Genomic DNA, 24780 nt, shown 5'->3' on the forward strand with positions numbered 1-24780 from the left:
GGATACTACCCAATTCCTATATACTACACTTCCCCACACACACACACACACTTCACCCCCTTCCCACTAGGGTGCCTTACTGAGGTAATGCTCCCCCATCAACTTTTCCACATACACTGAACATAAAAGCCCTAAGAATTGGTTGTATGTGTCTCACTGAGGAGACCCCAGCTGTGCACAGCTGTGGCAACCTCAGAAAGGCCCAGCTGACTGAACAGAATGGGGCTTTCGCAATCAATGTTCCCAGCAATACTCTTTACTGGAATTAAACTACGTATGCTGATGAACTTTGCATGGTCTTTCTGACATTCGTTTGAATGGGTAACGAGATGCAGTAACATGCCACAACCCCTAGCACAGATTGGAAACAAATTTTACCAAATGTCATAGAGCCTTATGGTTTTTGCAAATCTGAAATAACACAAAATAAAACGAAAAACTTCACTCAGCAGCAGTGGCTAATGCTGCTCCTGTTCCAGAGAGCTGGGCTCCGTTCCCCACGCGGGGCATTGCAACCTGGAGTACAAGGGTGCAGCACCCCTGACTCAAATTTGGCCATCAGGATGGAGGGGCAGGTAGGCCAGACCTGAGCAGCACTGCAACTGCATACTCCAGGTCGCAACACACGGAGCAGAGAGCCTGGCCCAGGCCTGCAGACAGGACCTGCCACCGCAAGGTGAGTGCAGGACAAGCTTGTTCTGCAATCCCCTGCTCCCGCCAGGGGCAGGACCTGATCCCACCACAAGCCCCATGGATAAAATAGATAAAATGAAAGAACATGAAATTCCCCCAAAATAAAAAATATATATATATAAAAAGAATTTCACTGGCTCTCATCCTGGGTGTATTATCTTATAATGCTTTTCCTCCAAAGCACTTTAAAAACCATTCTGAGCAATCTCTTAATGCACTTCTCTGCTGTCTTCTGCAAAGGCAGCATCCAGGTAACAATACAAAGACCCCTCGCAACAGTTTTGGACCCTGAGAGTAATGCAGTAGCCCACTGAAAGTGCAGGAGAATTGAGGAAGGCAGAATATACTTGCCCAAACTGGGTTTTGGGCCAGGACATGGGGGTTAAGACCCACACGCTTGTACTCTTGGAAGCCACCATGAAATCTTTAGTGACCACATTAAATGTGGACCCGTTAAGTGCGCTTAATTGTAGTATATTATAGAAATACTTTCTGAGCTGGCGTGCGGCACTTTCAGCCAAGTATTTCAAGTCACTTCTAATGCACTATATTTGTCTTTGAAAATTAGCAGTTTGCACTGAGCATCAGGGAACGTTACTATTCAAGTAACTAAATTATAGCATGTTTAGCATTACAAACTATATGTTTAGTAGTACTGAAAACCCAAAGGCCAGAGCTATGAACCAATACCCAACCCAGGATTTACAGAACATGGTCCCATTTGGCCCAGGGCTGGGATTCCTTATGGCACCAGGCTCAGGCCTGCTACAATGAGACTCCGCTAAATGAGGATGATTAGTGAGAAGCCTTTTAGGAAGAGGAACTGTATAAAGAAATTCAGGCTGCATATACTCACCCCACTAAAAAGAAACGTTGTTACTGAGATGAAACAGAATTGTTGACAGTACAAATCATGACCCTGACTGTGGGCATTGCACATTGGAGCTATTCACAATAATGAGCACTATGCCTGGTAAATAAGTGTTTACAGGACCAGGCCCTGTTGTCTTACGTAAGTATTAAAAGAGAGTGCATGGGATAAGAAGGAAGGTCCTTTCCTGGATCAGTAACTGGGTAAATGTTAGGAAATAAAGGGTAGGAATAAATGGTCAGTTTTCAGAATGAGATGGGTAAATAGCAGTGTCACCCAAGGATCCATACTGGGACCAGTGCTGTTCAACATATTCATAAATGATCTGGAAAAAGGGGGTAAATGGTGAAGTGGCAACATTTGCAGATGATACAAAACTACTCAAGATAGTTAAATCCAAAGCTGACTGCAAAGAATTACAAAAGGCTCTCACAAAACTGCGTGACTGGGAAAAGAAATGGCAGATGAAATTCAATGTTAATAAGTGCAAAGTAATGCACATTGGACACCATAATCCCAACTATACATATAGAATGATGGGGTCTAAATTAGCTGTTACCACTTAAAAAAGAGATCTTGGAGTCATCGTGGATAGTTCTCTGAAAACATCCACTCAATGTGCAGTGGCAGTCCAAAAAAGCTAACAAAATGTCAGGAACCATTAGGAAAGGGGTAGATAATAAGAAAGTAAATATCATAATACCACTATATAAATCCCTGGCATGCCCACATCTTAAATACTGCATGCAGTTCTAGTTCCCCCATTTCAAAAATGGTGTATTAGATTTGGAAAAAGTACAGAGAAGGGCAACAAAATTCTTAGGGGTATGGAACACCTTCCATGTGAGGAGAGATTAAAAAGACTGGGTCTGGCCATCTTACAAAAAAGACGACTAAGGGGGGGATATGATAGAGGTCTAAAAAATCATGACTGGTGTGGAGAAAGTAAATAAGGACGTGTTATTTACCCCCTTCACATTGCACAAGAACCAGGGGTCACCCAATGACATTAATAGGCATCAGGTTTAAAACAAACATAAGGAAGTATTTCTTCACACAATGCAGTCAATCGGTGGAATCATTACCAGGGGATGTTGTGAAGGCCAAAAGTATAACTGGATTAAAAAAAGAGTTAGGCAAGTTCATGGAGGATAGGTCCATCAATGTCTATTAGTCAAGATGGTCAGGGGACGCATCTTGGGTGTTCCTAAAGTCTGACTGCCAGAAGCTGGAACTGGGCAACCAGGAGGGATCACTTGATAATTTTCCCGTTCTGTTCACTCCCTCTGAATGGGTGCACTGGCCACTGTAAGAAGACAGGATACTGGGCTAGATGGACCATTGGTCTGACCTGATATTGTCATTCTTATGTTCTTATTTTAGCAAATGTAGCTCGTAAGGGAAATGGCAGAGTTGTGGCAGTGTAGACGATTAGCTGCAGTTGGTACAAGACATACCATTTAAAAAAAATTAGATCATTGATCTACTTTTAGTCATTTCATCCCTTTTGGATCATCCTACCATAGAAAGTTCAGTTGTTAATCTAATGCAGGTAGTGAGTCACTCCATAGCTCCTAATTTTTATTCTGTTCCCCCTCATTTCTGTGGATGGTATTTGTTTTTGCAGATATATTTATTGGCTACAGTCACAAACCTTCTAAATGGGTATTTGTCGTTGTTCAATTTCAGCAAGTAAGGACATTTTCCTAATGGCAAATTTGGGGGACACACAACTGAAATAATTCTTTCCCCATTTTTTTTTTAAATCAAACAGAACCCTTTCAGGTAGACACAACCCCAAAAGATGTGAAGGTGATTCCCTGTACCGTGGCATCCTTTCTAGCATTTTACTGTGAATTCTGTGTTTATCTTATTTTAGAAGACTGAGATGTGAAAATATTTAATCATAGTTTTCCATTATGTCATCTTCGTAGAGGGGAACTTGTATTGCTCAAAGGATGTATCTACACTACAGTCGGAGGTGTGCTTACATCTTGAGTAGGGGGGTACACCTAGCTTTAATCTATCTAGCACAGCTAAAAATAGCAGTGAAGATGTGGCATGGATTAGCAATGTGAGTACATATCCAGGGCTCCAAGTGGGCTTGTCCAGCCTGTGCCAGGGTCCGTACCACCACATCTTCACTGCTATTTTTAGCAGTGTGAGCTAGATTAAAGCTATCATGGGTACACCTTCCCGAGCTGCAATCACACCTCCAGTTGCAGTGTAGACAAAACTAAAGTATCTGGCTTTGTATTCTTCCAACCATCGGGAGAGATTCGCCGGTCATTTCCTTGTCATACATAGAGCACCCAAGAGTTTAAAATCTCCAGTATGATGATCTAGACTTGGCTTTAAAAGTTGAAACCTTGCTACAGCTGCTTACAGCAAAACGTTTATTAGGTCCGATTTGCACGTCAAATGCAGGACTTAATTAAATTGGTGTCGTGAGACCTAGAGCCAATTGCCACCCAGCTTTCTCTGAGACCAGAGTGAATCTATCACTGGGGAAAAGGAAAAACAGTCCCCCTAGCATAATGTGGGGGAAGCTGCAATTCTGAAAGTTGGTGCTCAAAGGAGTATTGTAAGGAAATAGTTAAGCAGAAGACGCACAAAGCTCTATCTGATATTAGACAACCTTTCAGTCCTGAATCAAATCACTTCCAGGTCACATTTCAAGGCTGGCTAAAACAATAATCAAGGAGTTTTACTAAATAAAATATTAGAAACAAATTAACAAATTAATTGCAGGCCTGTTGGCTCTTTCCAGCTCTTATCTTATTATTTTATTTTCATTAATGATTGTTATTGGGGTAGTACCTAGTCATGGACCAGGGCCTTACTGTGCTAAGCAGCATACGAACACACAAAAATACAGTCACTTACAGTTTTATCTGATTTTGCCTTCACTGTTTACAAACTTTAAGCAGTGATTGCTGATTTATTATCTTTGCAACCAAGACAGCACCAGCACTTCAGCTTTTCCAGAATGATATAGATTAGAAAACAGAGGCATGAGCTACACAACTTTGATGCTAGTTAGGAGGGTTTTTTTAACGTAATAGTTATACTGATACAACCCCTAGTGTGGAGGGCCAGTATAGTTTAAGCCAGTGGCTCTCAAACTTTTTTTACTGGTGACCCCTTTCACATAACAAGTCTCTGAGTCCTCCCCCCCTTATACATTAAAAACACTTTTTTTTTAACACCGTTATAAATGCTGGAAGCAAAGCGAGGTTTGGGGTGGAGGTTGACAGCTCGTGACCCCCCATGTAATAACCTTGCGACCCCCTGAAGGGTCCCAACCCCCAGTTTGAGAACCCCTGGTTTAAGCAGTATAATGTTTGTGTGTAGACAAGCCATGAGTTAGCCTTGGCATGAATGGTTAAAGAACAAAGAGGGTGCTCCAACTTCCAGTTTTTGTTGGGGCTGTTTCTCTTGGCCTTGTAACTCCAGAAGTCTGGTGCTAATTAAGTGAATCATGCTCTTTGACTCTTATTCATAAAGAATTCACTAATGCTTATTCATTCTGAGAAATATGCAGCTATGTGTTTGCCAGACAACACATGTATAACTCTTGTCCAACTGTGGAGTTGTTGAGTCACACAGTCACTCAGATTCAAGTGGGATGTATTTTGAGAAATATGTAGCTCTAAGGAAAATGCTCATGCTGCCTTTGGTATAATTCTGTTTACCATCAAATATGTAACTGGAGCAACGTGTCAGTGGCTAGAAACCTGATTGGGATGTGGAGTTATTTTGCTGATTCACTTTGGCAACTAGACGAAGTTGCTTCTGTTTGTTACAAAAGGGGTGAAAATATCTTCCTTTGAGCTAGAGAGAAACTGAGAGTGGTGGGTGGGTGTCCTGGTTGGTTCTTATGCTGTTGCTTGTATAGCATAGAAGTGGGTATCCTGGAGGAAAAAATCCTAGAAACAGCCACGCTCAGGGAGGAAAAAAGTCTGAGGTTTATGATTTGTTGTTATGTTTGTTAACAAGGTGAAATTCAGAAAGTGGGTAAGTCTTTGCATCACACTCAAGATATCCGTGAACAGGGGATGCTGTCATTCCACCCACAGGTCCTATCTTCCCTCACTGGAGTCACCTGAGTTGCTTGATAGATGAATAGAGATGTCTTGTGAGCTATTGCATCTTTCCAGCTAGTGGCCTGGTTATTGTCATAAAGCGGTATCACTATGGGTTTCAGCAAACACCATTGCTGCCTTCAGCTTTGGGCTTTTGCCAGGAGGATTCTTGTTTGGCTACTCCTCTCCAGCGTAATAGCATTGGGTGTAGCTGTGTAAATACAGGGAAGATGTTACAATTCTCTTTTCTGTGTACTGCACCTTTAAATGACTTTCTAAAAGATGTGCTCTTCTTGAGCCGCAAGTTACTGGGCTCGATACAGGAATTACTTGGTGCATTTCTATGGCCTGAGTTATGCAGGAGCTCAGATGAGATGGTTCTAGTAGTCCATTCTGCCTTTATAATCTAGGTAAGGTGTTTGCCTGCCTATCTGCTGGGTGGCAGTCCTCTGAGTTGAGTCAGTATGAGTACCACAGAGAGAGGGAGAGAGAGTGTGTGTGTGTGTGTCTATATATATATATAGTTATAAGGGCCATATAGGTACCTAGATAGACATCTATATAGATTGACTTTCTTTCATTGGTAGGAAACAAATCTCCCGGGATGAAAGTACATGGTTGTCTTTTTTGCTTGTAAGCAAAAAACACAAAGGAAATTTTATGCAGCCTTATTCCTCGTTTTGTTTCAGACTGGTTGGTTTTGAGTTAGTGGATAAGACTAAAAGGATGGCTGACATGACTGATCAGTCACTAGACCATTTGACTAGCTTGACCTTAAAACTAACTTCCACCCACTTGCAGGGGATGACAGGCTATGTGCCATCATTTTAGCGAAATTTAGTCCGTATCGCCACTATGTGACCTGAGTGTTTGACGTCATATGGATGTGTGTGACCTCAGACACTTGTTTAAATCCAGTTGGAGCTAATTCCGTAAGGCTTACATTGGCCAGGCTCTGGGGACTTGTTCACACTAGCCAGGGTATGAAAGGCAAACAGCAGGAAAACGTAGTCAGAGCTCCTTGAGTAATCACCATGAAGGGACAATATATACCTTCAAGTCAGCGGCACTGCTATGGGTACCCGCATGGCCCCACAATATGCCAACATTTTTATGGCTGACTTAGAACAACGCTTCCTTAGCTCTCGTCCCCTAACGCCCCTACTCTACTTGCGCTACATTGATGATATCTTCATCATCTGGACCCATGGAAAAGAAGCCCTTGAGGAATTTCACCATGATTTCAATAATTTCCATCCCACCATCAACCTCAGCCTAGATCAATCCACAAAAGCGGTCCATTTCCTGGACACTACTGTGCTAATAAGCGATGGTCACATAAATACCACCCTATACCGGAAACCTACTGACCGCTACACTTACCTACATGCCTCCAGCTTCCATCCAGGACACACCACACGATCCATTGTCTACAGCCAAGCTCTAAGATATAACCGCATTTGCTCCAATCCCTCGGATAGAGACAAGCACCTACAAGATCTCTATCAAGCATTCTTAAAACTACAATACCCACCTGCTGAAGTGAAAAAACAGATTGACAGAGCCAGACGAGTACCCAGAAGTCACCTCCTACAAGACAGGCCCAACAAAGAAAATAACAGAACACCACTAGCTGTCACCTTCAGCCCCCAATTAAAACCTCTCCAGCGCATCATCAGAGATCTACAACCTATCCTGAAAGATGATCCTTTACTCTCACAGATCTTGGGAGACAGACCTGTCCTCGCTTACAGACAATCCCCCAACCTAAAGCAAATACTCACCAGCAACCACACATCACTGAACAAAACCACTAACCCAGGAACCTATCCTTGTAACAAACCCCGATGCCAACTCTGTCCACATATCTATTCAAGTGACATCATCATAGGACCTAATCACATCAGCCATACCATCAGGGGCTCGTTCACCTGCACATCTACCAATGTGATATATGCCATCATGTGCCAGCAATGCCCCTCTGCCATGTACATTGGCCAAACCGGACAGTCTCTGCGCAAAATAATTAATGGACACAAATCTGACATCAGGAATCAAAATACTCAAAAACCAGTGGGAGAACACTTTAACCTGTCTGGTCATTCAGTGACAGACCTGCGGGTGGCTATATTACAACAGAAAAACTTCAAAAACAGACTCCAACGAGAGACTGCTGAGCTGGAATTGATATGCAAACTAGACACAATCAACTCTGGATTGAATAAGGACTGGGAATGGCTGAGCCATTACAAACATTGAATCTATCTCCCCTTGTAAGTATTCTCACACTTCTTATCAAACTGTCTGTACTGGGCTATCTTGATTATCACTTCAAAAGTTTTTTTTCTCTTAGTTAATTGGCCTCAGAGTTGGTAAGACAACTCCCACCTGTTTATGCTCTCTGTATGTGTGTATATATATCTCCTCAATATATGTTCCATTCTATATGCATCCGAAGAAGTGGGCTGTAGTCCACGAAAGCTTATGCTCTAATAAATTTGTTAGTCTCTAAGGTGCCACAAGTACTCCTGTTCTTTTTGCGGATACAGACTAACACGGCTGCTACTCTGAAACCTGTCACCATGATTAAAAATACCTGGCTCCATTCACATCAGCAGTTTGGATTAAATCTTGTGCACACCCCCAGTAGATCAAGAAGGGGAAAATAATTTATGGTAAAAAGCTGGCTTTCTGTTTCTGACTCTTACTGGGATGAACAAAGTTGGACAACTTTCTCCTGTTTCCCTACAGATAAGAGTTGGTCTGTTTTTGTGGTTTGGATTTAACGTTTTAGAGTATGAATGATCAAAGAAAGGGCTGTGATAAGAAACAGCTCTCTGCTCTTTTAGTAATTCTAAAAATACCCCATAGATCAAGTGCATGTCCTCCTTCCCTAGGCTGAGATCTAGTGTTTGTTTAACAACGGGAATTTACTAGATTTGTAATTAAATAAGGCCCTAATTAATGGTACAAAAAGCCCTATCGTCACAAGAATAACCCGCCAGGTGGAATCCCTCTTGCTTTAAAAAAAAATACAAATTGTATCGGTGCTCCCCTCCTCCTTAATTCCTTCTGTACAGCTCATGGCCTGACCCCAAAGACCCTAAATAATTCTGCCCCCAGCTAACCCTTCTTTTTCTAATGCTATTTATTTTCAGTTCTTATTTCCTCCAACTCCCCCTTCCCTATGCTGGTCCCTCCAACCCCTTCTCCCAATATTTGCTTTGCATTTTCTTTGATGCACCATCTACAGACTCTTGTTTTCTTCCAGTGTGTCATGTGCTCCTCCACCTTCAAAACACAACGGGCTGGATTCTCAGCTGGTGTAAATCAGCAATGGTTCTATTGATTTACTCCTGCTGAGATTCTGGTCCCATTGTGCGCATGAAGTGTGGCCTTCCTGCTTTAACTTCCTCACTGGCCATCATCCCATTGCCATTTACAGGGCGAGGTGATTTTTGGGATCCCACAGAAGGAGCTCGATTTCCCCCCCATCACCAAATTGTTCCTGTTCCCATACCCAGCCCCCATCCTATTAATTCTGACCCCCCTCTGCCCCTCCAGGAGTTATCCACTCTCCCAGGCCTGGGGGCAATGCAATGAGGTTCCTTCTCTCCCTTCCAGGCTGGGAGGCCAGCTCCAGGAGCTCTTCACCCCCCCCACACCCCGCTCCTTCCCAGGCTGGGTACTGAGAGGGAGGAGAAGCTGGGGCCCCCTAGTGCCTGTTGCCCTCAGGAGGGGATGGGGAAGGAGAGCCACCCTGAGCCGCTGGGCTCTTTAGCTCTCTCTTGTGAGACTGGCTTTAGGCTGCTGAGGTGAAGGGGTGTGGGACAGAGCTTTTTCAATAGCAGCTCTGATTGGTTGCTCAGCCCCAAGAGGAAGGCAGTTGGGGTAAGCAGCCAATCCGAGGGGGATTCTCTCCCCAGGAAGGGCTTAAATTCATTAGAGGGCTGGAGATTCTCTGTCCTCTTGAGGCTGGTCTCTGGCCCCTGCCAAAATCCTGTCATGGTGAAAATGTCACGAAAATGGGCCACACTGAGAACTTGCATTAGATGTTACCACCAGCTGGATTGTGGGAGGGCAGATGAAGAGAGATTTCCCGAGTTTACTGCCAAGAGCAGCATCTGAGACAATCAAGCCTGCATTTTATTTGCACTCTCACAACCTAAAGAGGACTGACTGTTTTTACTAGAGCGAATTCTTATGGCACAGCTAAACTTCTGAAAGTTTCTGCCAGCTTCTATTTTCCTCCGTGCACTTTGAATTCCTGGGCCACTAAATATCTGTATTAAATCCTCTTGAATTCCAGTTGGCCAAGGGAAATTCAATCTATGTGAACTGTTTTCCCCTGACCCCAGCTACTTTGTAACCTACCAATTGAGGGATAACTGGCTGTTTTGGAGAGGATCTAAAAAAAGGTTTAGAAACACTCTTAATATCACGTCTTAAAATTGGCATTCAGTTCATTGTTGTTTTAGTCTATTTTCCTCACCATTGTTAGTGTTTATGAAGTATAATTGATTATTAAAAATACTCCAGCATCTCTCTTTTTTGAGCCTTTCGATTTTGTTACCTACAATAAGATGGTGCCTTTCGATGAGATAAATGTGAGACTCAGACATGTAGATGCGGCAAGGGTGTAGACCAGCAATGTCATTGTTATTGCTATTCATAACTTGTATTGTGGTAAAATGTAAGAGGCCCCAGTCAGGGGCTGGAAGACCATTGTACTAGGCACTGTAATTATAGCAACAATACCTAGCTCCTACATAGTACTTTTCATCCATTGATCTCAAAGTGCTTGTGGTATCATTATCCCCATTTTACAGATGGGGAAACTGAGACATAGGGTGATGAAGCTCACCCAGTATCCAGCGGCAGAGATGGGAATAGCACCCATGTCTTCTGAGTCGCGGTCCAGTGCTCTATCCACTAGGCTATTATATAAAAGATAATCTGTGGCCGAAAGAGTTTAAGGCCTAAACATAGGATGAGATGCAAGATGTGGAGCTAAACAGTTTGGGGTGGGGAGGACCAGCTAACAGTGAGAGGAATTGTATTTAGTACAGTAAACAGCAGTTCCAGCATGCCCGTTGCCTAACTATTTGAATCGTTTTTGTTTTGTTTTTAAGCATGTGGAGTGACTGAGAGAGTCACAGTGTTGGTTTCATCCTGATACCAGAGTCTCTGGCATTTTGACGCTATCAGCATGAGGAATGTCTGCTGTTTAGCGATAGTGGCTTGACATTTCCTGTTGCTGACCTCTTGCAACATCTCTATGGGCAGCAAGGCTTTCTGGATGTGTCCACTCTCCAACTGGTGAAGTCTGCGTTCTGCAGCATCCTCGAGGATCTTAAATGTATGTTTTCCAAACTACCCCCAAATTTCTCAGGGTCATGAAGCTTTGAAAAGGTCTCATAAGGCCAACAATGCACTTGAGTCTCCCAGTGCAGTTGCTTGATAACGCTGCTGATTCCCATCCTAAAATAATGGATGTTCAGTGTGGAAGAACAAGACATCTGGGAGTGGGCAGCCTCATTCCAACTGTCTCCTAAAAGTTTCCTGGTGGCGGTTTAAAGAGGATGAATTGCTGTGTGGGGAAAAAGTTTTTTGACCAATTTCTAATAAGGTGCAAATCGATACAGTATAGCTCTATTGATGTCAATGAATCTATGCTGCTTTACAACAGCAAAGGATCTGTCTGGCCTATAATGGCTAAAATCCTGTCCACGCTGAGGTCCTAATTGTATGTGCTTCAGTCCTTTAAAACATGGTTCCGCCATACTTTTCCTGACCTATGTGGACAGGATATTTTTTCCTGCAAAATGTTTTGGAGAAAACATGCTGTAGATCATTATGCAGGGGGTTTGGCTAACCCGGTTGCAACTAGCACAATCTTAGTGTGGAAAGGCTAGCATTGAAATCAATGGAAGTTAGGTGCCTCAATACTTTTGAGGACCTGGGCCTGAGTCTCGTGACTGTAGAGAGGGGAATGAACTGATGGAGACATTGCACCATACAACATAAAGAGGCGTTAGGGTTCCTCGTTCCAGTGTTGTTAACACCGGTTTGTATTTCCACCTAGTTTGGAAGGGTAGCTTCTGAATGTTTTTTGTCTCATTTTGCCCTTCCCCCTTCTTATCCCTTTGGCTTTTCACACAATTACAGACTGAGTCTGTGTGGCTGTATGAAAGGCATTTCCTCCCTGTTACATTAAAAAAAAAAATCCTAGAATTCAGCACACCAGCTGCTTTCCATTAGTGCTACATACACGCACGCTAGGAGGGCAGAGTGTGATGCTTCGGACACTGTTGGGTAGCAGAAATCCTTCAGAAACTCTGTCAGGAAAAGCCTCTGGAATGCAAACTGTGGGGGTAAAGAACGCAGCGGCTTCGGGCCCCGCTCTTTACTCAGGCAAACCTCCTCATTGAGGTCAAGAGGGGGTTTGCCTGAATCAAGAATAAGAAAGTGATGAATACGGCCTTTTCTACGGACTGTTCTTTGCTCTGGAGATCTCTGTAGGACATGGAGTTGAGCGCTGTCTGAGGTGTCAGGGAATTTTGACCCCTCGTTGATCCTCAGAGGGAATTTTTATTGATATTAAATATCATCTTGCTGCTTATCTAGCCCTCCTGGTGGCAATTAATACTTTATTATTTGTGCTCCTTGGGAAAAGGCCTTTAACCTTTCTCAAGTTTCTGGATGAAAACTCTCTCTGCATGCAGATTAGTCTTTATTAAGATCCTATTACTCATCAGCTTCCCTGTCACTAGAGGGTTTTTTCCTTTCTTCAACTTCTCACTCTCACTCTGACCAGTGCTGATCACAATGGGAGTGTTTTAACTACCACGCTGTTATGCCTACTTAAAGCAGCCAGTGGCCTATCTCCAGTAGCGCTCTCACTGGTGATGGTAGCAACAGTTGGAAATTTTTAACAAGACCAATCTAGTGCAGAAGAGGTTGTGGATCTTTTTTTGATATCTGGTAACTCAGGGTCAGGTTCGGATCCCCTGACTTGTACTAGCAGCTGCCTTCAGTAGGACTATTTGTGGAGTAAGATACTACTCAACATGAGTAAGGGGATCAGAATCTGGCCCGCAAAGTGCGCTTTTGCTGTGCTCGTCATACAAAGAGCACGGTGAGGTTCCACATTTGTAGTGTTTCAATAGCTTCCAGGTCTAATTTTCTCAGGGGATCTGAAAGTTGAGCAGTACTCTTACTGGCTTCACTATGATCAGCTAAGTGCTCTGCTAGGGTTACCGTATTTAAAAAAATAAAAAAAGAGGACACTCCACGGGCCCTGTCCCCGCCCCTGTCCCAACCCGGTCCCGCCCCAACTCTGCCCCATCCCCGCCCCTTCCCCAAAGTCCCCGCCCTAACTCCCCCTCCTCCCTCCCAGCCATGCGAAAAGGGCTGCCCGAGCGCTACCGGCTTCACGGTTTGTCGGGCAGCCTCCAGACCCTGCGCCCCCAGCCGGCGCTTCCCCAGCGCAGCTGGAGCCCGGGAGGGGAAGCACCCAGCCAGGGGCGCAGAGTCTGGAGGCTGCACGGCAAACCGTGAAGCCGGTAGCGCTCAGGCTTCAGGCAGCCCCCGTGCCTCCGGACCCTGCGCCCCCGGCCGGGCACTTCGCCTCCCGGGCTCCGGCTGCTCTGCTCCTCCCCTGACTCTTTGGTTCTGTTTAAGAGCCAAGCTGCCCGAGCGCTACCGGCTTCGGGCAGCCCCCTTGCCTCCGGACCCCAGCCGCCGGAGCAGAGCAGCTGGAGCCCGGGAAGGGAAGTGCCCGGCCGGCGGCTGGGGTCCGGAGGCAAGGGGGCTGCCCGAAGCTGGAGTGCTCGGGCAGCTCGGCTCTTAAACAGAGCCGAAGAGTCAGGGGAGGAGCAGAGCAGCTGGAGCCCGGGAGGGGAAGTGCCCAGCCGGTATTTTTCCTGGACATGTTCGGCATTTTGGCAATTCCCCCCAGATGGGGGTTTGATTACCAAAAAGCCGGACATGTCCGGGAAAAACCGGATGTATGGTAACCCTATGCTCTGCTCTCAACCAAACCCATTTGTAAGATGGGCCTAGTGATCCTTGCATTTCCCCTCATGTTGGGAGGCCTCATTCAGAGGTGCTGGAACAATTTTTATAGTGGGGGTGCTGAGATCCACTTCAAGCCAGGGGGTGTGGCAGCACCCCTAGCTCCAGCAACTATGGCCTCATTAGTTCTTGCACATGAAAAGCTCTGTGTAAGTGCTGTTGCTATGAAAAATGTTGCCGTTATTAATGGAAGCTGCATATTGAAGGAGCGTGGAGAGCAGCAGATATAAGCCTGTAGGCCTGTGTTGACTCAATAAACTTACTACAAAAAAAGATGAATGCCATGTTGATTTCTAGGCAGTCCTATTGAGTGCTTCAAAAATAAAAACTCTGCATCTCAGCAGATTTATTGGTTTAAACTATGCCCCTGCGATCTGAACGCCAGCTGCAAATTGGATCCACTAAAGTCAGTTTTGTTCTGATATGTACAACTATACAGGAAACCGTTTTGTTATTTGTGCTTAATGCAAGTAATTCATTAATGTGTCGGTTCCGTACTGATTGTGCATGGCCAGGAGGGAAGAGCGCAGTGTTCTCCAAAATCCTTGCTGCTATGGTTAAGCTTTAAATCCTTTCCATTCCCTCCTCCCCAGCCCATGGGAGCAGAGGGGCCAGGACATAGAGAAACCAATATGCTGTCTCTGTGTAGGTTGTGGCTGGGTTCTGAGAGACCTAGCAAGGGGTCAGCATCTCCTTTGCACTATGGATCGCTGCACTGCAGGGGCTCCCACCAGGCCTATGCAATGGGGGAAGGATTGTGGGGGCAAGTTGAAAGAGGATCAAAGACGGGGCTGGTAGGTCTGTAACTATGCATCAACCATTTAACAGCGTTTAAAAGAGAACTGGATAAATTCATGGAGGTTAAGTCCATTAATGGCTATTAGCCAGGATGGGTAAGGAATGGTGTCCCTAGACTCTGTCAGAGGGTGGAGATGGATGGCAGGAGAGAGATCACTTGATCATTACCTGTTAGGTTCACTCCCTCTGGGGCACCTGGCATTGGCCACTGTCGGCAGACAGGATACTGGGCTAGACGGACCTTTGGTCTGACCCAGTACGGCCGTTCTTATGTTCTTATGTTATTCCATCCCTATAGGGAGATAATGCAGCAGCCGTTGGGACTCTGGCAATCCTGTGTCCCCAGGAGCATCTGTGGAGTGGCTCTGCTGCTGCTCTGTCATAGGAGAGGGGAATTCCTTACCTCTGGTCTCTATCAGTTTGTCCCACAGTGGGGTTACTTAGGGTGTGCAGTGGGCCCAGGACTCTCCCGTTAGTCCCGTTTGCCAGGTGAGAAATTTGGCACAGCTCCAGAGAGAATCTGTGTCATCCCTCTGGGAATTCCTTCACCCTCCCTGCCCTCCAGTGTCTCATGACCCAAAGAGTATTGAAAATGTTGCTGTGAATAGCCATGCCTTTATTTGACCTGATATTTTTATCAGCAGAAATCAATATACATATTGCATTTTTGAAAAACCCTTGCCTAATGGGTTAGTGCCATGGGAAAGCTCGCATGTTGCACATGGTTAGTACAGCTGATTGAAAGACTGGCGAGGATACATCCGCTGTATTGATACACCAGCCACAGCACTGTGTCTGTCAGCTCTCATTACACTTTAGAAATGGTGAAGTTCCAAGGATTCAATCAATTAATGCCTCACATGCATTTCTATTGATAGTTTGTCATTTTCTCTCTCTACATTACCATGACAGACACCCATAGTCCAGGGCATATTATCCATAATCTTTGACGACTGTTCTTTCTGAAGTACGAGTAATTTACAACATAGCCAATGGACTACAACCCTGCTTGACTTAGGTTCTTAAATTCTGAGTCTGTTTAAAATATTTCAACAAATATTTTTTTGGTAGAGCTCATTGTTTTTTAATTTGAATATTTGTTCATTGAAAGCTTGGAAAAACTCTGTTATGCTTCCTCTCCCTCCCAAATCACTGTTTCATATAATAGCGATGTGATCTAGTGCTAGATGTAGATTCTTTGTGTGCCCTTAAATGAGTCACTTGACCTTCATATACCTCAGTCAGTCCAGCTGTAAAATTGGGTAAATGCAGGGGCTGATTTGACTGCAGATGCTGCCTGTCAGCTGAATCATCACTGAACATTAAAAAAAAAAAATTAAAAAAATTAAAAAAATGGTTAAATTTAGAAGCATGACCGTCAAAATTTAACCAAGTTCTAGCAGGACTCTTGGTGAGCAGATGAGATTATAAAGTGATTATATAAATGTATAACAGATGAAAACTAAGGAGGAAAAGCTAGCCAGCGTGAAATCAACATTGCACCAAATTCTGATCTCATTTGCAGTGGAGTAAATTACTCAGAATCTGGCCCATTCTGTAAAAATGAGTAGAGATCTGGGGATCTGCAAATTTGTCAGTTTTAGTTTATTGAACACTTTCACGACACTTCATTTCAAATAGATTTTCCCCTACCTGAAAGAAAATCTAATGCAATAAACATTTACAATATATAAGGAGCAGTGAAAAAAACAAGACAAAACTTCTGTGTGAAATCCTATTGATCACCACTTTAACCAGACTACATGGGAAAGATAGACATTACAGAAGAAAGAACATGACAAAACATTAGGAGAAAGAAAGAGAAGAGATGATCTGAAAGGTATAATGCCTCTCCATAATTGCAAAGAAAGAATCATGGCAGCCAGACTTGCCTTGCAGAAGAGAAGAATGAGGGGGGATTTGATAGCTGCTTTCAACTACCTGAAAGGGGGTTCCAAAGAAGATGGATCTAGACTGTTCTCAGTGGATTGTAGAGCTGTCTTGCTAAAACTGTCATATTTCCATTGTTGCTTGACATTTGAACTATCACTTTTGTGGTCTGCTGCTTTAATTCTTTTGTATCTGAAGGAGCACTGAAAAATACAAACTGGAGCCACTTAACTTTGTATGATCTTAAAAACTAGATTTAACTTTTGTTTTAGTCAAGGGGGGAAATGATGCTCTCCGCTAACTTGATTGATCAATAGACCTATTTGTGATAGGGTTTTGAAGCTTGTGGCCAAAAGCTGATTGCACTAAATCCAAAATAGATTTGACCTAACAGCTGAACTCAGCTTCCACATGTGTAGCATAGCCCAGGATGCTGGTTCAATGCAAATACTTAATTCCTTTTTATAATACTGACAGGGTAGCACAATGACTGCTGTAGGGAGACACCATAGGACAGAACATGTGAATTCTCAGCAGGTCGTCTCTCTTACTCAAGTTGTGTTTGGACTTAAAAAGAAAGGAAAAAAAAAGCCAAATTGGTTCTTTTTGCATGATTTTGACAGGATTTTACAGTAGCATGGATGGAGCTGTGTCTGTTTAGTAAATAGCGATTGTAAAGATTCAGTATTCTGAGGCTGGGACATGTTACTCTTAGTTGAGCATATTTAATGGCTTCTTTCCTTTAATGTAAACTTTGATCCTGACTTCCTGAAAAGACGGCTGTGCTGTGGAGAAGCAATGCTGCTTTGTTAGTTTTGGGTGGGGGGGGGCAGAGGGGGAGAGAAGAGGGTTGTTATTGAAAAGTGAAGAAAAGACTTGTGGTTGGAGTCAGTGGTGGATTTAGAGTTAGTGGGGTGCTGTGCGCAGCTTCATTTTCGCGCCCCCCCCCCCCAGGGCCCAGCCAAGAAAAAGAACATTCTCTCTTATCTCCCCTCCCTGCCCCCCCGTTTTTCATTCTTTTTTTCTTCGTCCTCCTCCTATATTATAAGTAATAGGAAGTTAATGAAAATAAAGTGAGGTACCTTGATTGTTTTTGTAGTCAAACTTTTTTTTCCACAGACCACTTGAAAATTGCTGAGGGTCTCGGTGGACCACTTAATGATCTTTCCAAATGTTGTTTGTACCATTTACTGACTATTGTAAAGTGCTTTGGATAAGAGCATTTTATTAAAAAAAAATAAAAACTTAATAACCTTTCCTCGGTCCACCTGAATGGAGTTCTCAGACCACAGTTTGAGAACTTCTGGCCTAGATGAAAGCTTGTATTTGCATTACGCTAACGTGAAAAATGTGTGAAAATAAAAAGTATAGATGACGCATGAATGGAAAATAAAAGTTAACTTCATCTGAAGAAACATATTCAATTTGAAAAAAATATATATGTATTCAGATAGCTTTTTTTTTTAACACTTTTTCTTTACAAAATCAACCTCATCGTTTTTGATAAAATGAATGAAATGTTTCACTTCATCTTCAAAAAGATTTGTGGCTATGTCCTCTCGGTAGAATTCACTTAATTTCTTACTGTAGTGGCTTTTAGCATTTTCGTCCATACTTCTGTCAAAAAACACGCAAAATAAATCAACAGTTTTCTTTAGAGATTCACCTCTACCCTGCAATTGCACTATTATTGTGTCACAAATAACATTAACGGTCCTAACGACGATCTTCTCTTTCCCTTTTAAATTGATGACATTGTCTCTAGTTTCATCGAAAAATAACTTCCTGCTTTGTTTACGCTTCTCATCAGATATATCAGAGGAACCTATATTGTCTGTTAATGTTAGTGCCTGCCTCTGTTTCCACGGAGCTATAGTCATTTCAAACTTCCATGACAAAACTTTTAACTGAGGCTAACAATTGTGCAGCATTCAAAAAATTTGTATCAACCTTTTGCAGCAATTTGCTGACAGCATTAATTCTTTGAAGTAAATGGTCTCACAAAAGAATAAAAACAGCAATATCGTACACCTCTACCCCGATATAACGCGACCCAGTATAACACAAATTCGGATATAACACGGTAAAGCAGTGCTCTGGGAGGGTGGGGTTGCGCACTTGCGGATTAAAGCAAGTTCGATACAACACGGTTTCACTTATAATGCGGTAAGATTTTTTGGCTCCCGAGGACAGCGTTATATCGGGGTAGAGGTGTACTTTTCAAACTTTTCTGCTAATGATTTTGCTTCCGTTTTCGCACGTGGTTTTTCAGAATTTGATGTGGCTATGTCTAATAAGGTTTTCTTTATATCATCATAGCTCATTTTCAAAGCCAAAACAGCAGCTGCGTGAGTAGATTACCTGGTGTCACAAATTCTTTTGACTGTCAAATGTTTTTCATTTGCCTGCTCCAAGTGTGATTGTAGCATACTCCACCAATGCGTGGAAATCAAAAAAAGGCATACACATTTTGAACAAAGTCAAAAAAAATGTGTAGCTCCCTCACAAGATTCGGCTGCAGCTTAAATTTAAGGAATGGCTGGAACATGGTATGACTAAAGCAGAGGGGCTTGCATTGTTCAGTCTTGCCTGTAGACCTGAATATTTTACTGCCATATTTGCGGCGTTATCAAAACTTTGCCCACGACAATTTTTGATGTCCAAACCTAAATTTGCAATGATTTCCAAAACAGTTGTCTCTAGACATTCAGAAGTGTGGGATTTTAGTGGGACAAAACAAAGAAATCGCTCTATAACTTCACCATTGCCGGTCACATATCTTAAAATTAATGTTAATTGGTCTACATGACTCACATCTGGTGTTGAATAGACTATTATGGAATAGCATCCTTTACTTCATCAGTGAATTGGTTTCTGAGCCGCTTTGCCATTATAGTGATGAATTCATTATACGTTTTGGAGGGTTAAAAAGTTGGTCTTCCCTGAGCCACAATACTGATAATTTTTCAAATGTTCTTTGAGAAAATTGTCAAATTCGCTAAGATATTCAAAGCAGGTTAAAGAATTACCTTTCTGATTTGACATTGAGGACTCATCATGTCCTCTTAGAGCCGGGGTGGGCAAACTATGGCTCACGGGCTGGATCCGGCCCCTCAGGGCTTTGGATACGGCCTGCGGGATTGCCCCCCATGGTGCCGTGGGCCCCGCGCCGCTCTCAGAAGTGGCTGGCACCACTTCCCTGTGGCCCCTGGGCGGGGGGGTGGGGAGGAGGGCTCCGTGCGTTGCCCATGCCTCCAGGCACCGCCTCTCGCAGCTCCCATTGGTCGGGAACGGGGACCCGCGGCCAATGGGAGCTTCGGGGGAGGTACCTGGAGGTGTGGCAAGGGCAGCGTGCATGGAGCCCTCCGCCTCCCCTCCCCCAGGGGCCACAGCACTTCCTGGAGCGGCGCGGGGCTGGGGACAGGGCAGGCATGCAGGGAGCCTGCCCTGGCCCTGGTGCACGCCACTGCCACCCCGGAGCCGCTTTAGGTAAGCGGCGCCAGGCCAAAGCCCGAACCTCGCCTGCACCCCACCCCCCAACTCCCAGCCCTAAGCCCCCTACCTGCACCTCGCACTGCTCGTGCACCCCAACTCCCTGCCCTGAGCCCCCTCATACACCCGCACCCCTCCTGCACCCCAACCGCCTGCCCTGAGCCCTCTTGTACACCTTGCACCCCTCCTGCACCCCAACGCCCTGCCCTGAACCCCCTCCTGCACTCTGCACACCTCCTGCACCCCAACCGCCTTCTTGAGCCCCCTCATATGCCCTGCACCCCTCCTTTGCCCCAATCCCTTACCCTGAGCCCCTACTGCACACCGCACCCCCTCCCACACCCCAACCCCCTGCCCCGGCCCTGCATACAATTTCCCCACCCAGATGTGGCCCTCGGCCCAAAAAGTTTGCCCACTCCTGTCTTAGACGCAGTCCCAAAGAAGACAGCAGTTTAATCGAGGCAACAACATGTCTCAGCACTTTCCTCCAATTAGAACGCTCCTTTTCAAACTGAGCTGATAAGTCAGAATCAATTCTTCCAGATAATTTACACCGTTGAATGAACTTACACACAGGGCCGGCTCCAGGGTTTTGGCCGCCCCAAGCAGCCAAAACCAAAAAAAAAAAAAAAAAAAAAAAAGCCGCGATCGCGATCTAAAAAAAGTGACGGACCCTCCGCCGAATTGCCGCCGAATACCTGGAACTGCCGCCCCTGTCCGGAACGGCCGCCCCAAGCACCTGCTTGAGAAGCTGGTGCCTGGAGCCTGCCCTGCTTACACATAGCATTAATATAAGCTTTAGAAGTTTCATGATCAGCAATATGTCTTGCAAAGTTTCTCCAATTAGAGTTCTCATCGACGAATGTTTGTTTTCCTTTACTATGGTCAGGGAATAATTTGCAAACATAACAATAGACTGCCTTAGTGGTTTCCGAAAAAATCAACCAAATTCTCATTTCTGTCATCCCGTTTTTCTTCGTCCTCAGAAAACGGGACTCATGAAGACCTCTAAATTGCTTTAGTCCTGCAACCTCATACTCTTTTCTCAAATTTTGCATATTACCTATGTTTTTCGGTTTATTTACTAAGAAATATTCTATCATATCCAATGAAACAGATTTTGACCATAATGCAATGTCTTCAGAGTAGGTTTCTTCCCTTACCAATATTTTGTAGTTCCATTGTCACTTCTGAGTCCACTTGTTCAACTTTTGCAGTTGTTGTGGTATCCCCACAACCCAGCAAGTGATCAGATAATTCAGATGTTTCCTCGCCCATACTTTTTGATGAATGTCGACTATTCAATACTTCAAGCTTTTTAAAATAAGATGACAAATTGTCTTTTTGCTTAGCTTCGTTTTCTTGCCTTGCCTTCCCTTTTTTTGCGTTTTTGACTCCCAGACTCATAGTGTCGCTTCATTATTGCTAAAAAAACTGATCTTGATTTTAGGCAGATTAAAAATGTCTGAAAGAGCAGGGGCGTAGCCATAGGTGGGCCTGGATGGGCTGTGGATCACCCAATTAGGTTTAACACAGTTAATCCTGCATTTTTAATCAGACTCTGTAAAAATGGGATTTTGAACCATTACATACTTGTGGCAAATCACAGGCATTGATGCAAAGTGCGGGGGAGGGTGCTTTTATTCAGTTGGATAATTGATCAAGCAGACAGACTTTGATTGGCAAATGACGATTTCCTTAGTTGTTGTGATACTATTGCCGAGACAGCGAAAAAATGGTAAAGCAAAATTCTTTGCTAGACTACAAAAAAACACGTTTAGAGCACAGTTCTCAGAATAAGTTTGCAGAATGCAGAAAGCCTGGACTGCTTCGCGACTTGCAACGGGTATTAAATTCAGTCATTTGTCAGATTTATCCTGCATTTGGGGCCCCATGTCGTTGGGGGCCCCATGCCACCGCATGGTTTGTTTCACGGTAAATCTACCACTGGTTGGAGTGCAAAATATCTGTGCAAGCCGTTTTTGGTGACTAGTATCTGGGAACATTCAGCAATGTTCGGTTTCCTTGCTGAGTAGAATGATTCTGTGTCTCTAACGTTGTTGAGTGCATTGACTAAAAATTAACACGCTGTTTTATCTTTTATTTCAGTGACTACATCATGGCTACAGGGCCAACAGATGTCATACAGCCACCAGAGGCCGGGGAGACAACTGAGGAATGTGCAGGTAAACAGCTGCTCTTCACATGAATAGTTAATTTGGCAAGCTGTTGGAAAGCAGGATTCATTTCTTTAAAAGGGAGCCATGACTGAACTGTTCTTTGGAGTCTTGTGAGTTTTTGTAATGGAAAGAAAGAGCCATGCCTTGTAAGCAAGGGAATCTTGTTGGGAAACCAATGTGAAGTCCTGGAGAGTCATAAATTTGTGCAGGATATTTATCTCAAATTCTAATGTTGGATGCCTATCAAACAGGGCTGCGTAGTCTGCAGAACTGGCTGCTGTGCATACTTTGCCGGGATCTTATCTTAGAATCCGGCCCTGAGTGTATGTTGCAATGGTAACTCCTGCGTAGGGAAGAGGTGATGGACCATGTCACCACTGTAGCACTTCCTCATGGTTGATGAGCATCCGTGTTTGCTACAGATGTCCACCCATTTGCTTACCTTTCAGTCTGGTGGCCTGCATTGGCACTCTGTCAGCCCCACGAATGAGAGTGACAGTCTAGGGAGAAAAGAAAATGTCTTGTCCAGTCAGAAGATCTGTCTGTCTTCAAAACAAAAAGCCTTTTGCCACTATTCAAGCTGTTCCTCAGGAGACACGTATGAGCAGCAGTAGGGTGGGCTGAGATAGTTCAGGAGCAGTTGTAATATCATCTATTGATGGAGCGGTTCAGTACTTCACAGATAACGATCATCTTGCTTATCATGTGTAAATGTATCTACACCCATCAGTATAGACCAAACCATGTGCTGCTGCATGCTGTCAGAGACCTGTATGCACATAGGCCATTCCCCTGCTAGCTGTCAGAGTAAGGAGTGGCAATGTAGCACTGTGAAGGCTGCGGATAGGCGCAGCTAAGCACAGCAGTTATGCTGGGAGTCTAGAGAGCCTGGAAATGGGACTACATAAAGAAGCAAATTTTAGAATAGAAGAAGTCTGTTAATTGAACCATGAATGGGTGGTGGGAATAGGATAAAGGGAATGAGGGTGGAGAATAAGAATGGATGCTTAACCAATAACATACTTTTTAGTATATAAATCTAGTTTGTGCAAACCATCCCAGGTTCCTCATAGTACACAATGTGCAAGCTAGTGAACTTTATCATCTGTGTAACACCTACTGCATGGATGGACTAAGTTCCTTCCAGCTAGTTTTGGTCATAAATACACATCTCATGAGTGAAAGCCTGGACCTGGTGAAGCCCGTGAGAATTTTGTCATTGATTGCAATGAGGTTAGGATTTGGCCCAGCATCTGCAGCTGAATTGAGCCTACAGATATATTTGGGTCTGAAAAAACATAGGAATGTTTTTGTTTCTAACTTAATCCAGCTCTAAAAAGGTTGGGGGTTGCAATAGCTAATATTGAATTGTTTAATGAGACTGGCACTGAACAGAGCTATCCCAGTCCTTCCTTCCTTAGCTCCCTACAAAGTGTAGCATTACATCAAATCCTCCTCTTTATAGCTTTAATTGGGGTGGATTTCAAAAACCTTGGAGACTGAGATTCCCAGCGTTTATGCTCCAGTCAATTGGATTACTCCACAGATTTTGGATTTTTTTCTATAGGTAGCAGAGCGTTTTCAGTATGTGCTGTTCCCTGTTGATGGCAGTGATCACAGAGAGAAACCAGACAAGCTTGACTCTCTGACCACCTTCAAGTCATAATCTTAGCATTGCCTACTCTTGCAAGTCTGGCAATATTTGGCATTTTTCATCAAGTCTCAGCTCCTGGAGTCATGGTATATCATGAGACTCTTGGCTTAATATTTTTAATATGAAGTTTCTAACCCTCATGGCTGGAGAGAAAAGCTTGCAAATATGACCTTAGTGTACTTTAAAGGCCCCAAACCCAGAAGGCAAATAAAAAGCACCTAAAATTTATTATGATTGGTTTACATTTCATGATTTTTTTTAAGCCAGTCTCAAGATTTTGGGGCACCTGACTCATAATTTTTTAAACATTTGAGGTTGGCGATACTGATAATTTCAGGTGTTACCCCTACCCCTGTATCTTCCTAGCAATTTTTTGTCATTTTACAATCACATTTTCTTATTTTAAAAAATGTTTTTCTTTCCCCTGTTGCTGTGTAAAAGAATCACACAAACAACAAGGGGACACTGTTTAACGAACTGACCAGGGGAAAAAATAACGGAGAGGGGAAAATAACGAAAAGTGACCGAGAGGAAAAAATAACGCAACTGGCTCCATGCAAAGTGCTGCGAAATGCACAAAGTAAACGAACTTGAAAAAACAGAACAAAATGTTTGTTTTCTCGTCTTTCAGTTACAGTAGTTACTTGTAATTTTAACAGCCCATACATTTTCAGATAGCAGTGTGATTTTTTTTTTTAAGTTGACAATAGCCCTTTAAATTTTATCTGGAAAACATACATTTTAAATTGCAGTATTGCCAGTCCCAAGCATTCAAATCGTGAGTCATCATTCCTAAACTGTTTGATGAATGGTTTTATACACAGTTGCGTTAACTTGGGATTCCTCTCTCTCTCTCTCTTTGCTGGATTTTTAATTCGTTATCTGGTTGTTTTCCTTTTTTATGTATTATTATTTGTATTATTGCAGTTCTTAGAAGCCCTAGTCATGGGCCAGGACCCCATTGCGCTGGGCACTGTGTATACACAGATTATCTTGCCCATAGATAGCTCAAGTATTGTATCACAAAACCTAGTGAAATAT

At 43.7% G+C, this 24780-nt stretch overlaps 1 protein-coding gene across 13 annotated transcripts in view; it reads left to right on the forward strand.

Annotated features, from left to right (window-relative positions):
* The window catches only part of KIAA1210 (KIAA1210 ortholog), a 90400-nt gene that overhangs the window by 30021 nt on the left and 35599 nt on the right, over nucleotides 1-24780 (forward strand). For 10 of the 13 annotated variants that reach the window (XM_065556675.1, XM_065556671.1, XM_065556676.1 and 7 more), the window contains exon 2: nucleotides 22015-22091. In XM_065556675.1, the coding sequence (XP_065412747.1) occupies nucleotides 22025-22091 (67 nt within the window). In that variant the 5' untranslated portion in view covers nucleotides 22015-22024. Of the gene's footprint in view, nucleotides 1-16223; nucleotides 16364-22014; nucleotides 22092-24780 lie in introns of those variants that run through there. The other 3 variants (XM_065556677.1, XM_065556672.1, XM_065556674.1) reach the window with 1 other exon arrangement.

This window comes from Chrysemys picta, chromosome 9, assembly GCF_011386835.1.
Source record: "Chrysemys picta bellii isolate R12L10 chromosome 9, ASM1138683v2, whole genome shotgun sequence".
NCBI classification, from domain to species: Eukaryota; Metazoa; Chordata; order Testudines; family Emydidae; genus Chrysemys; species Chrysemys picta.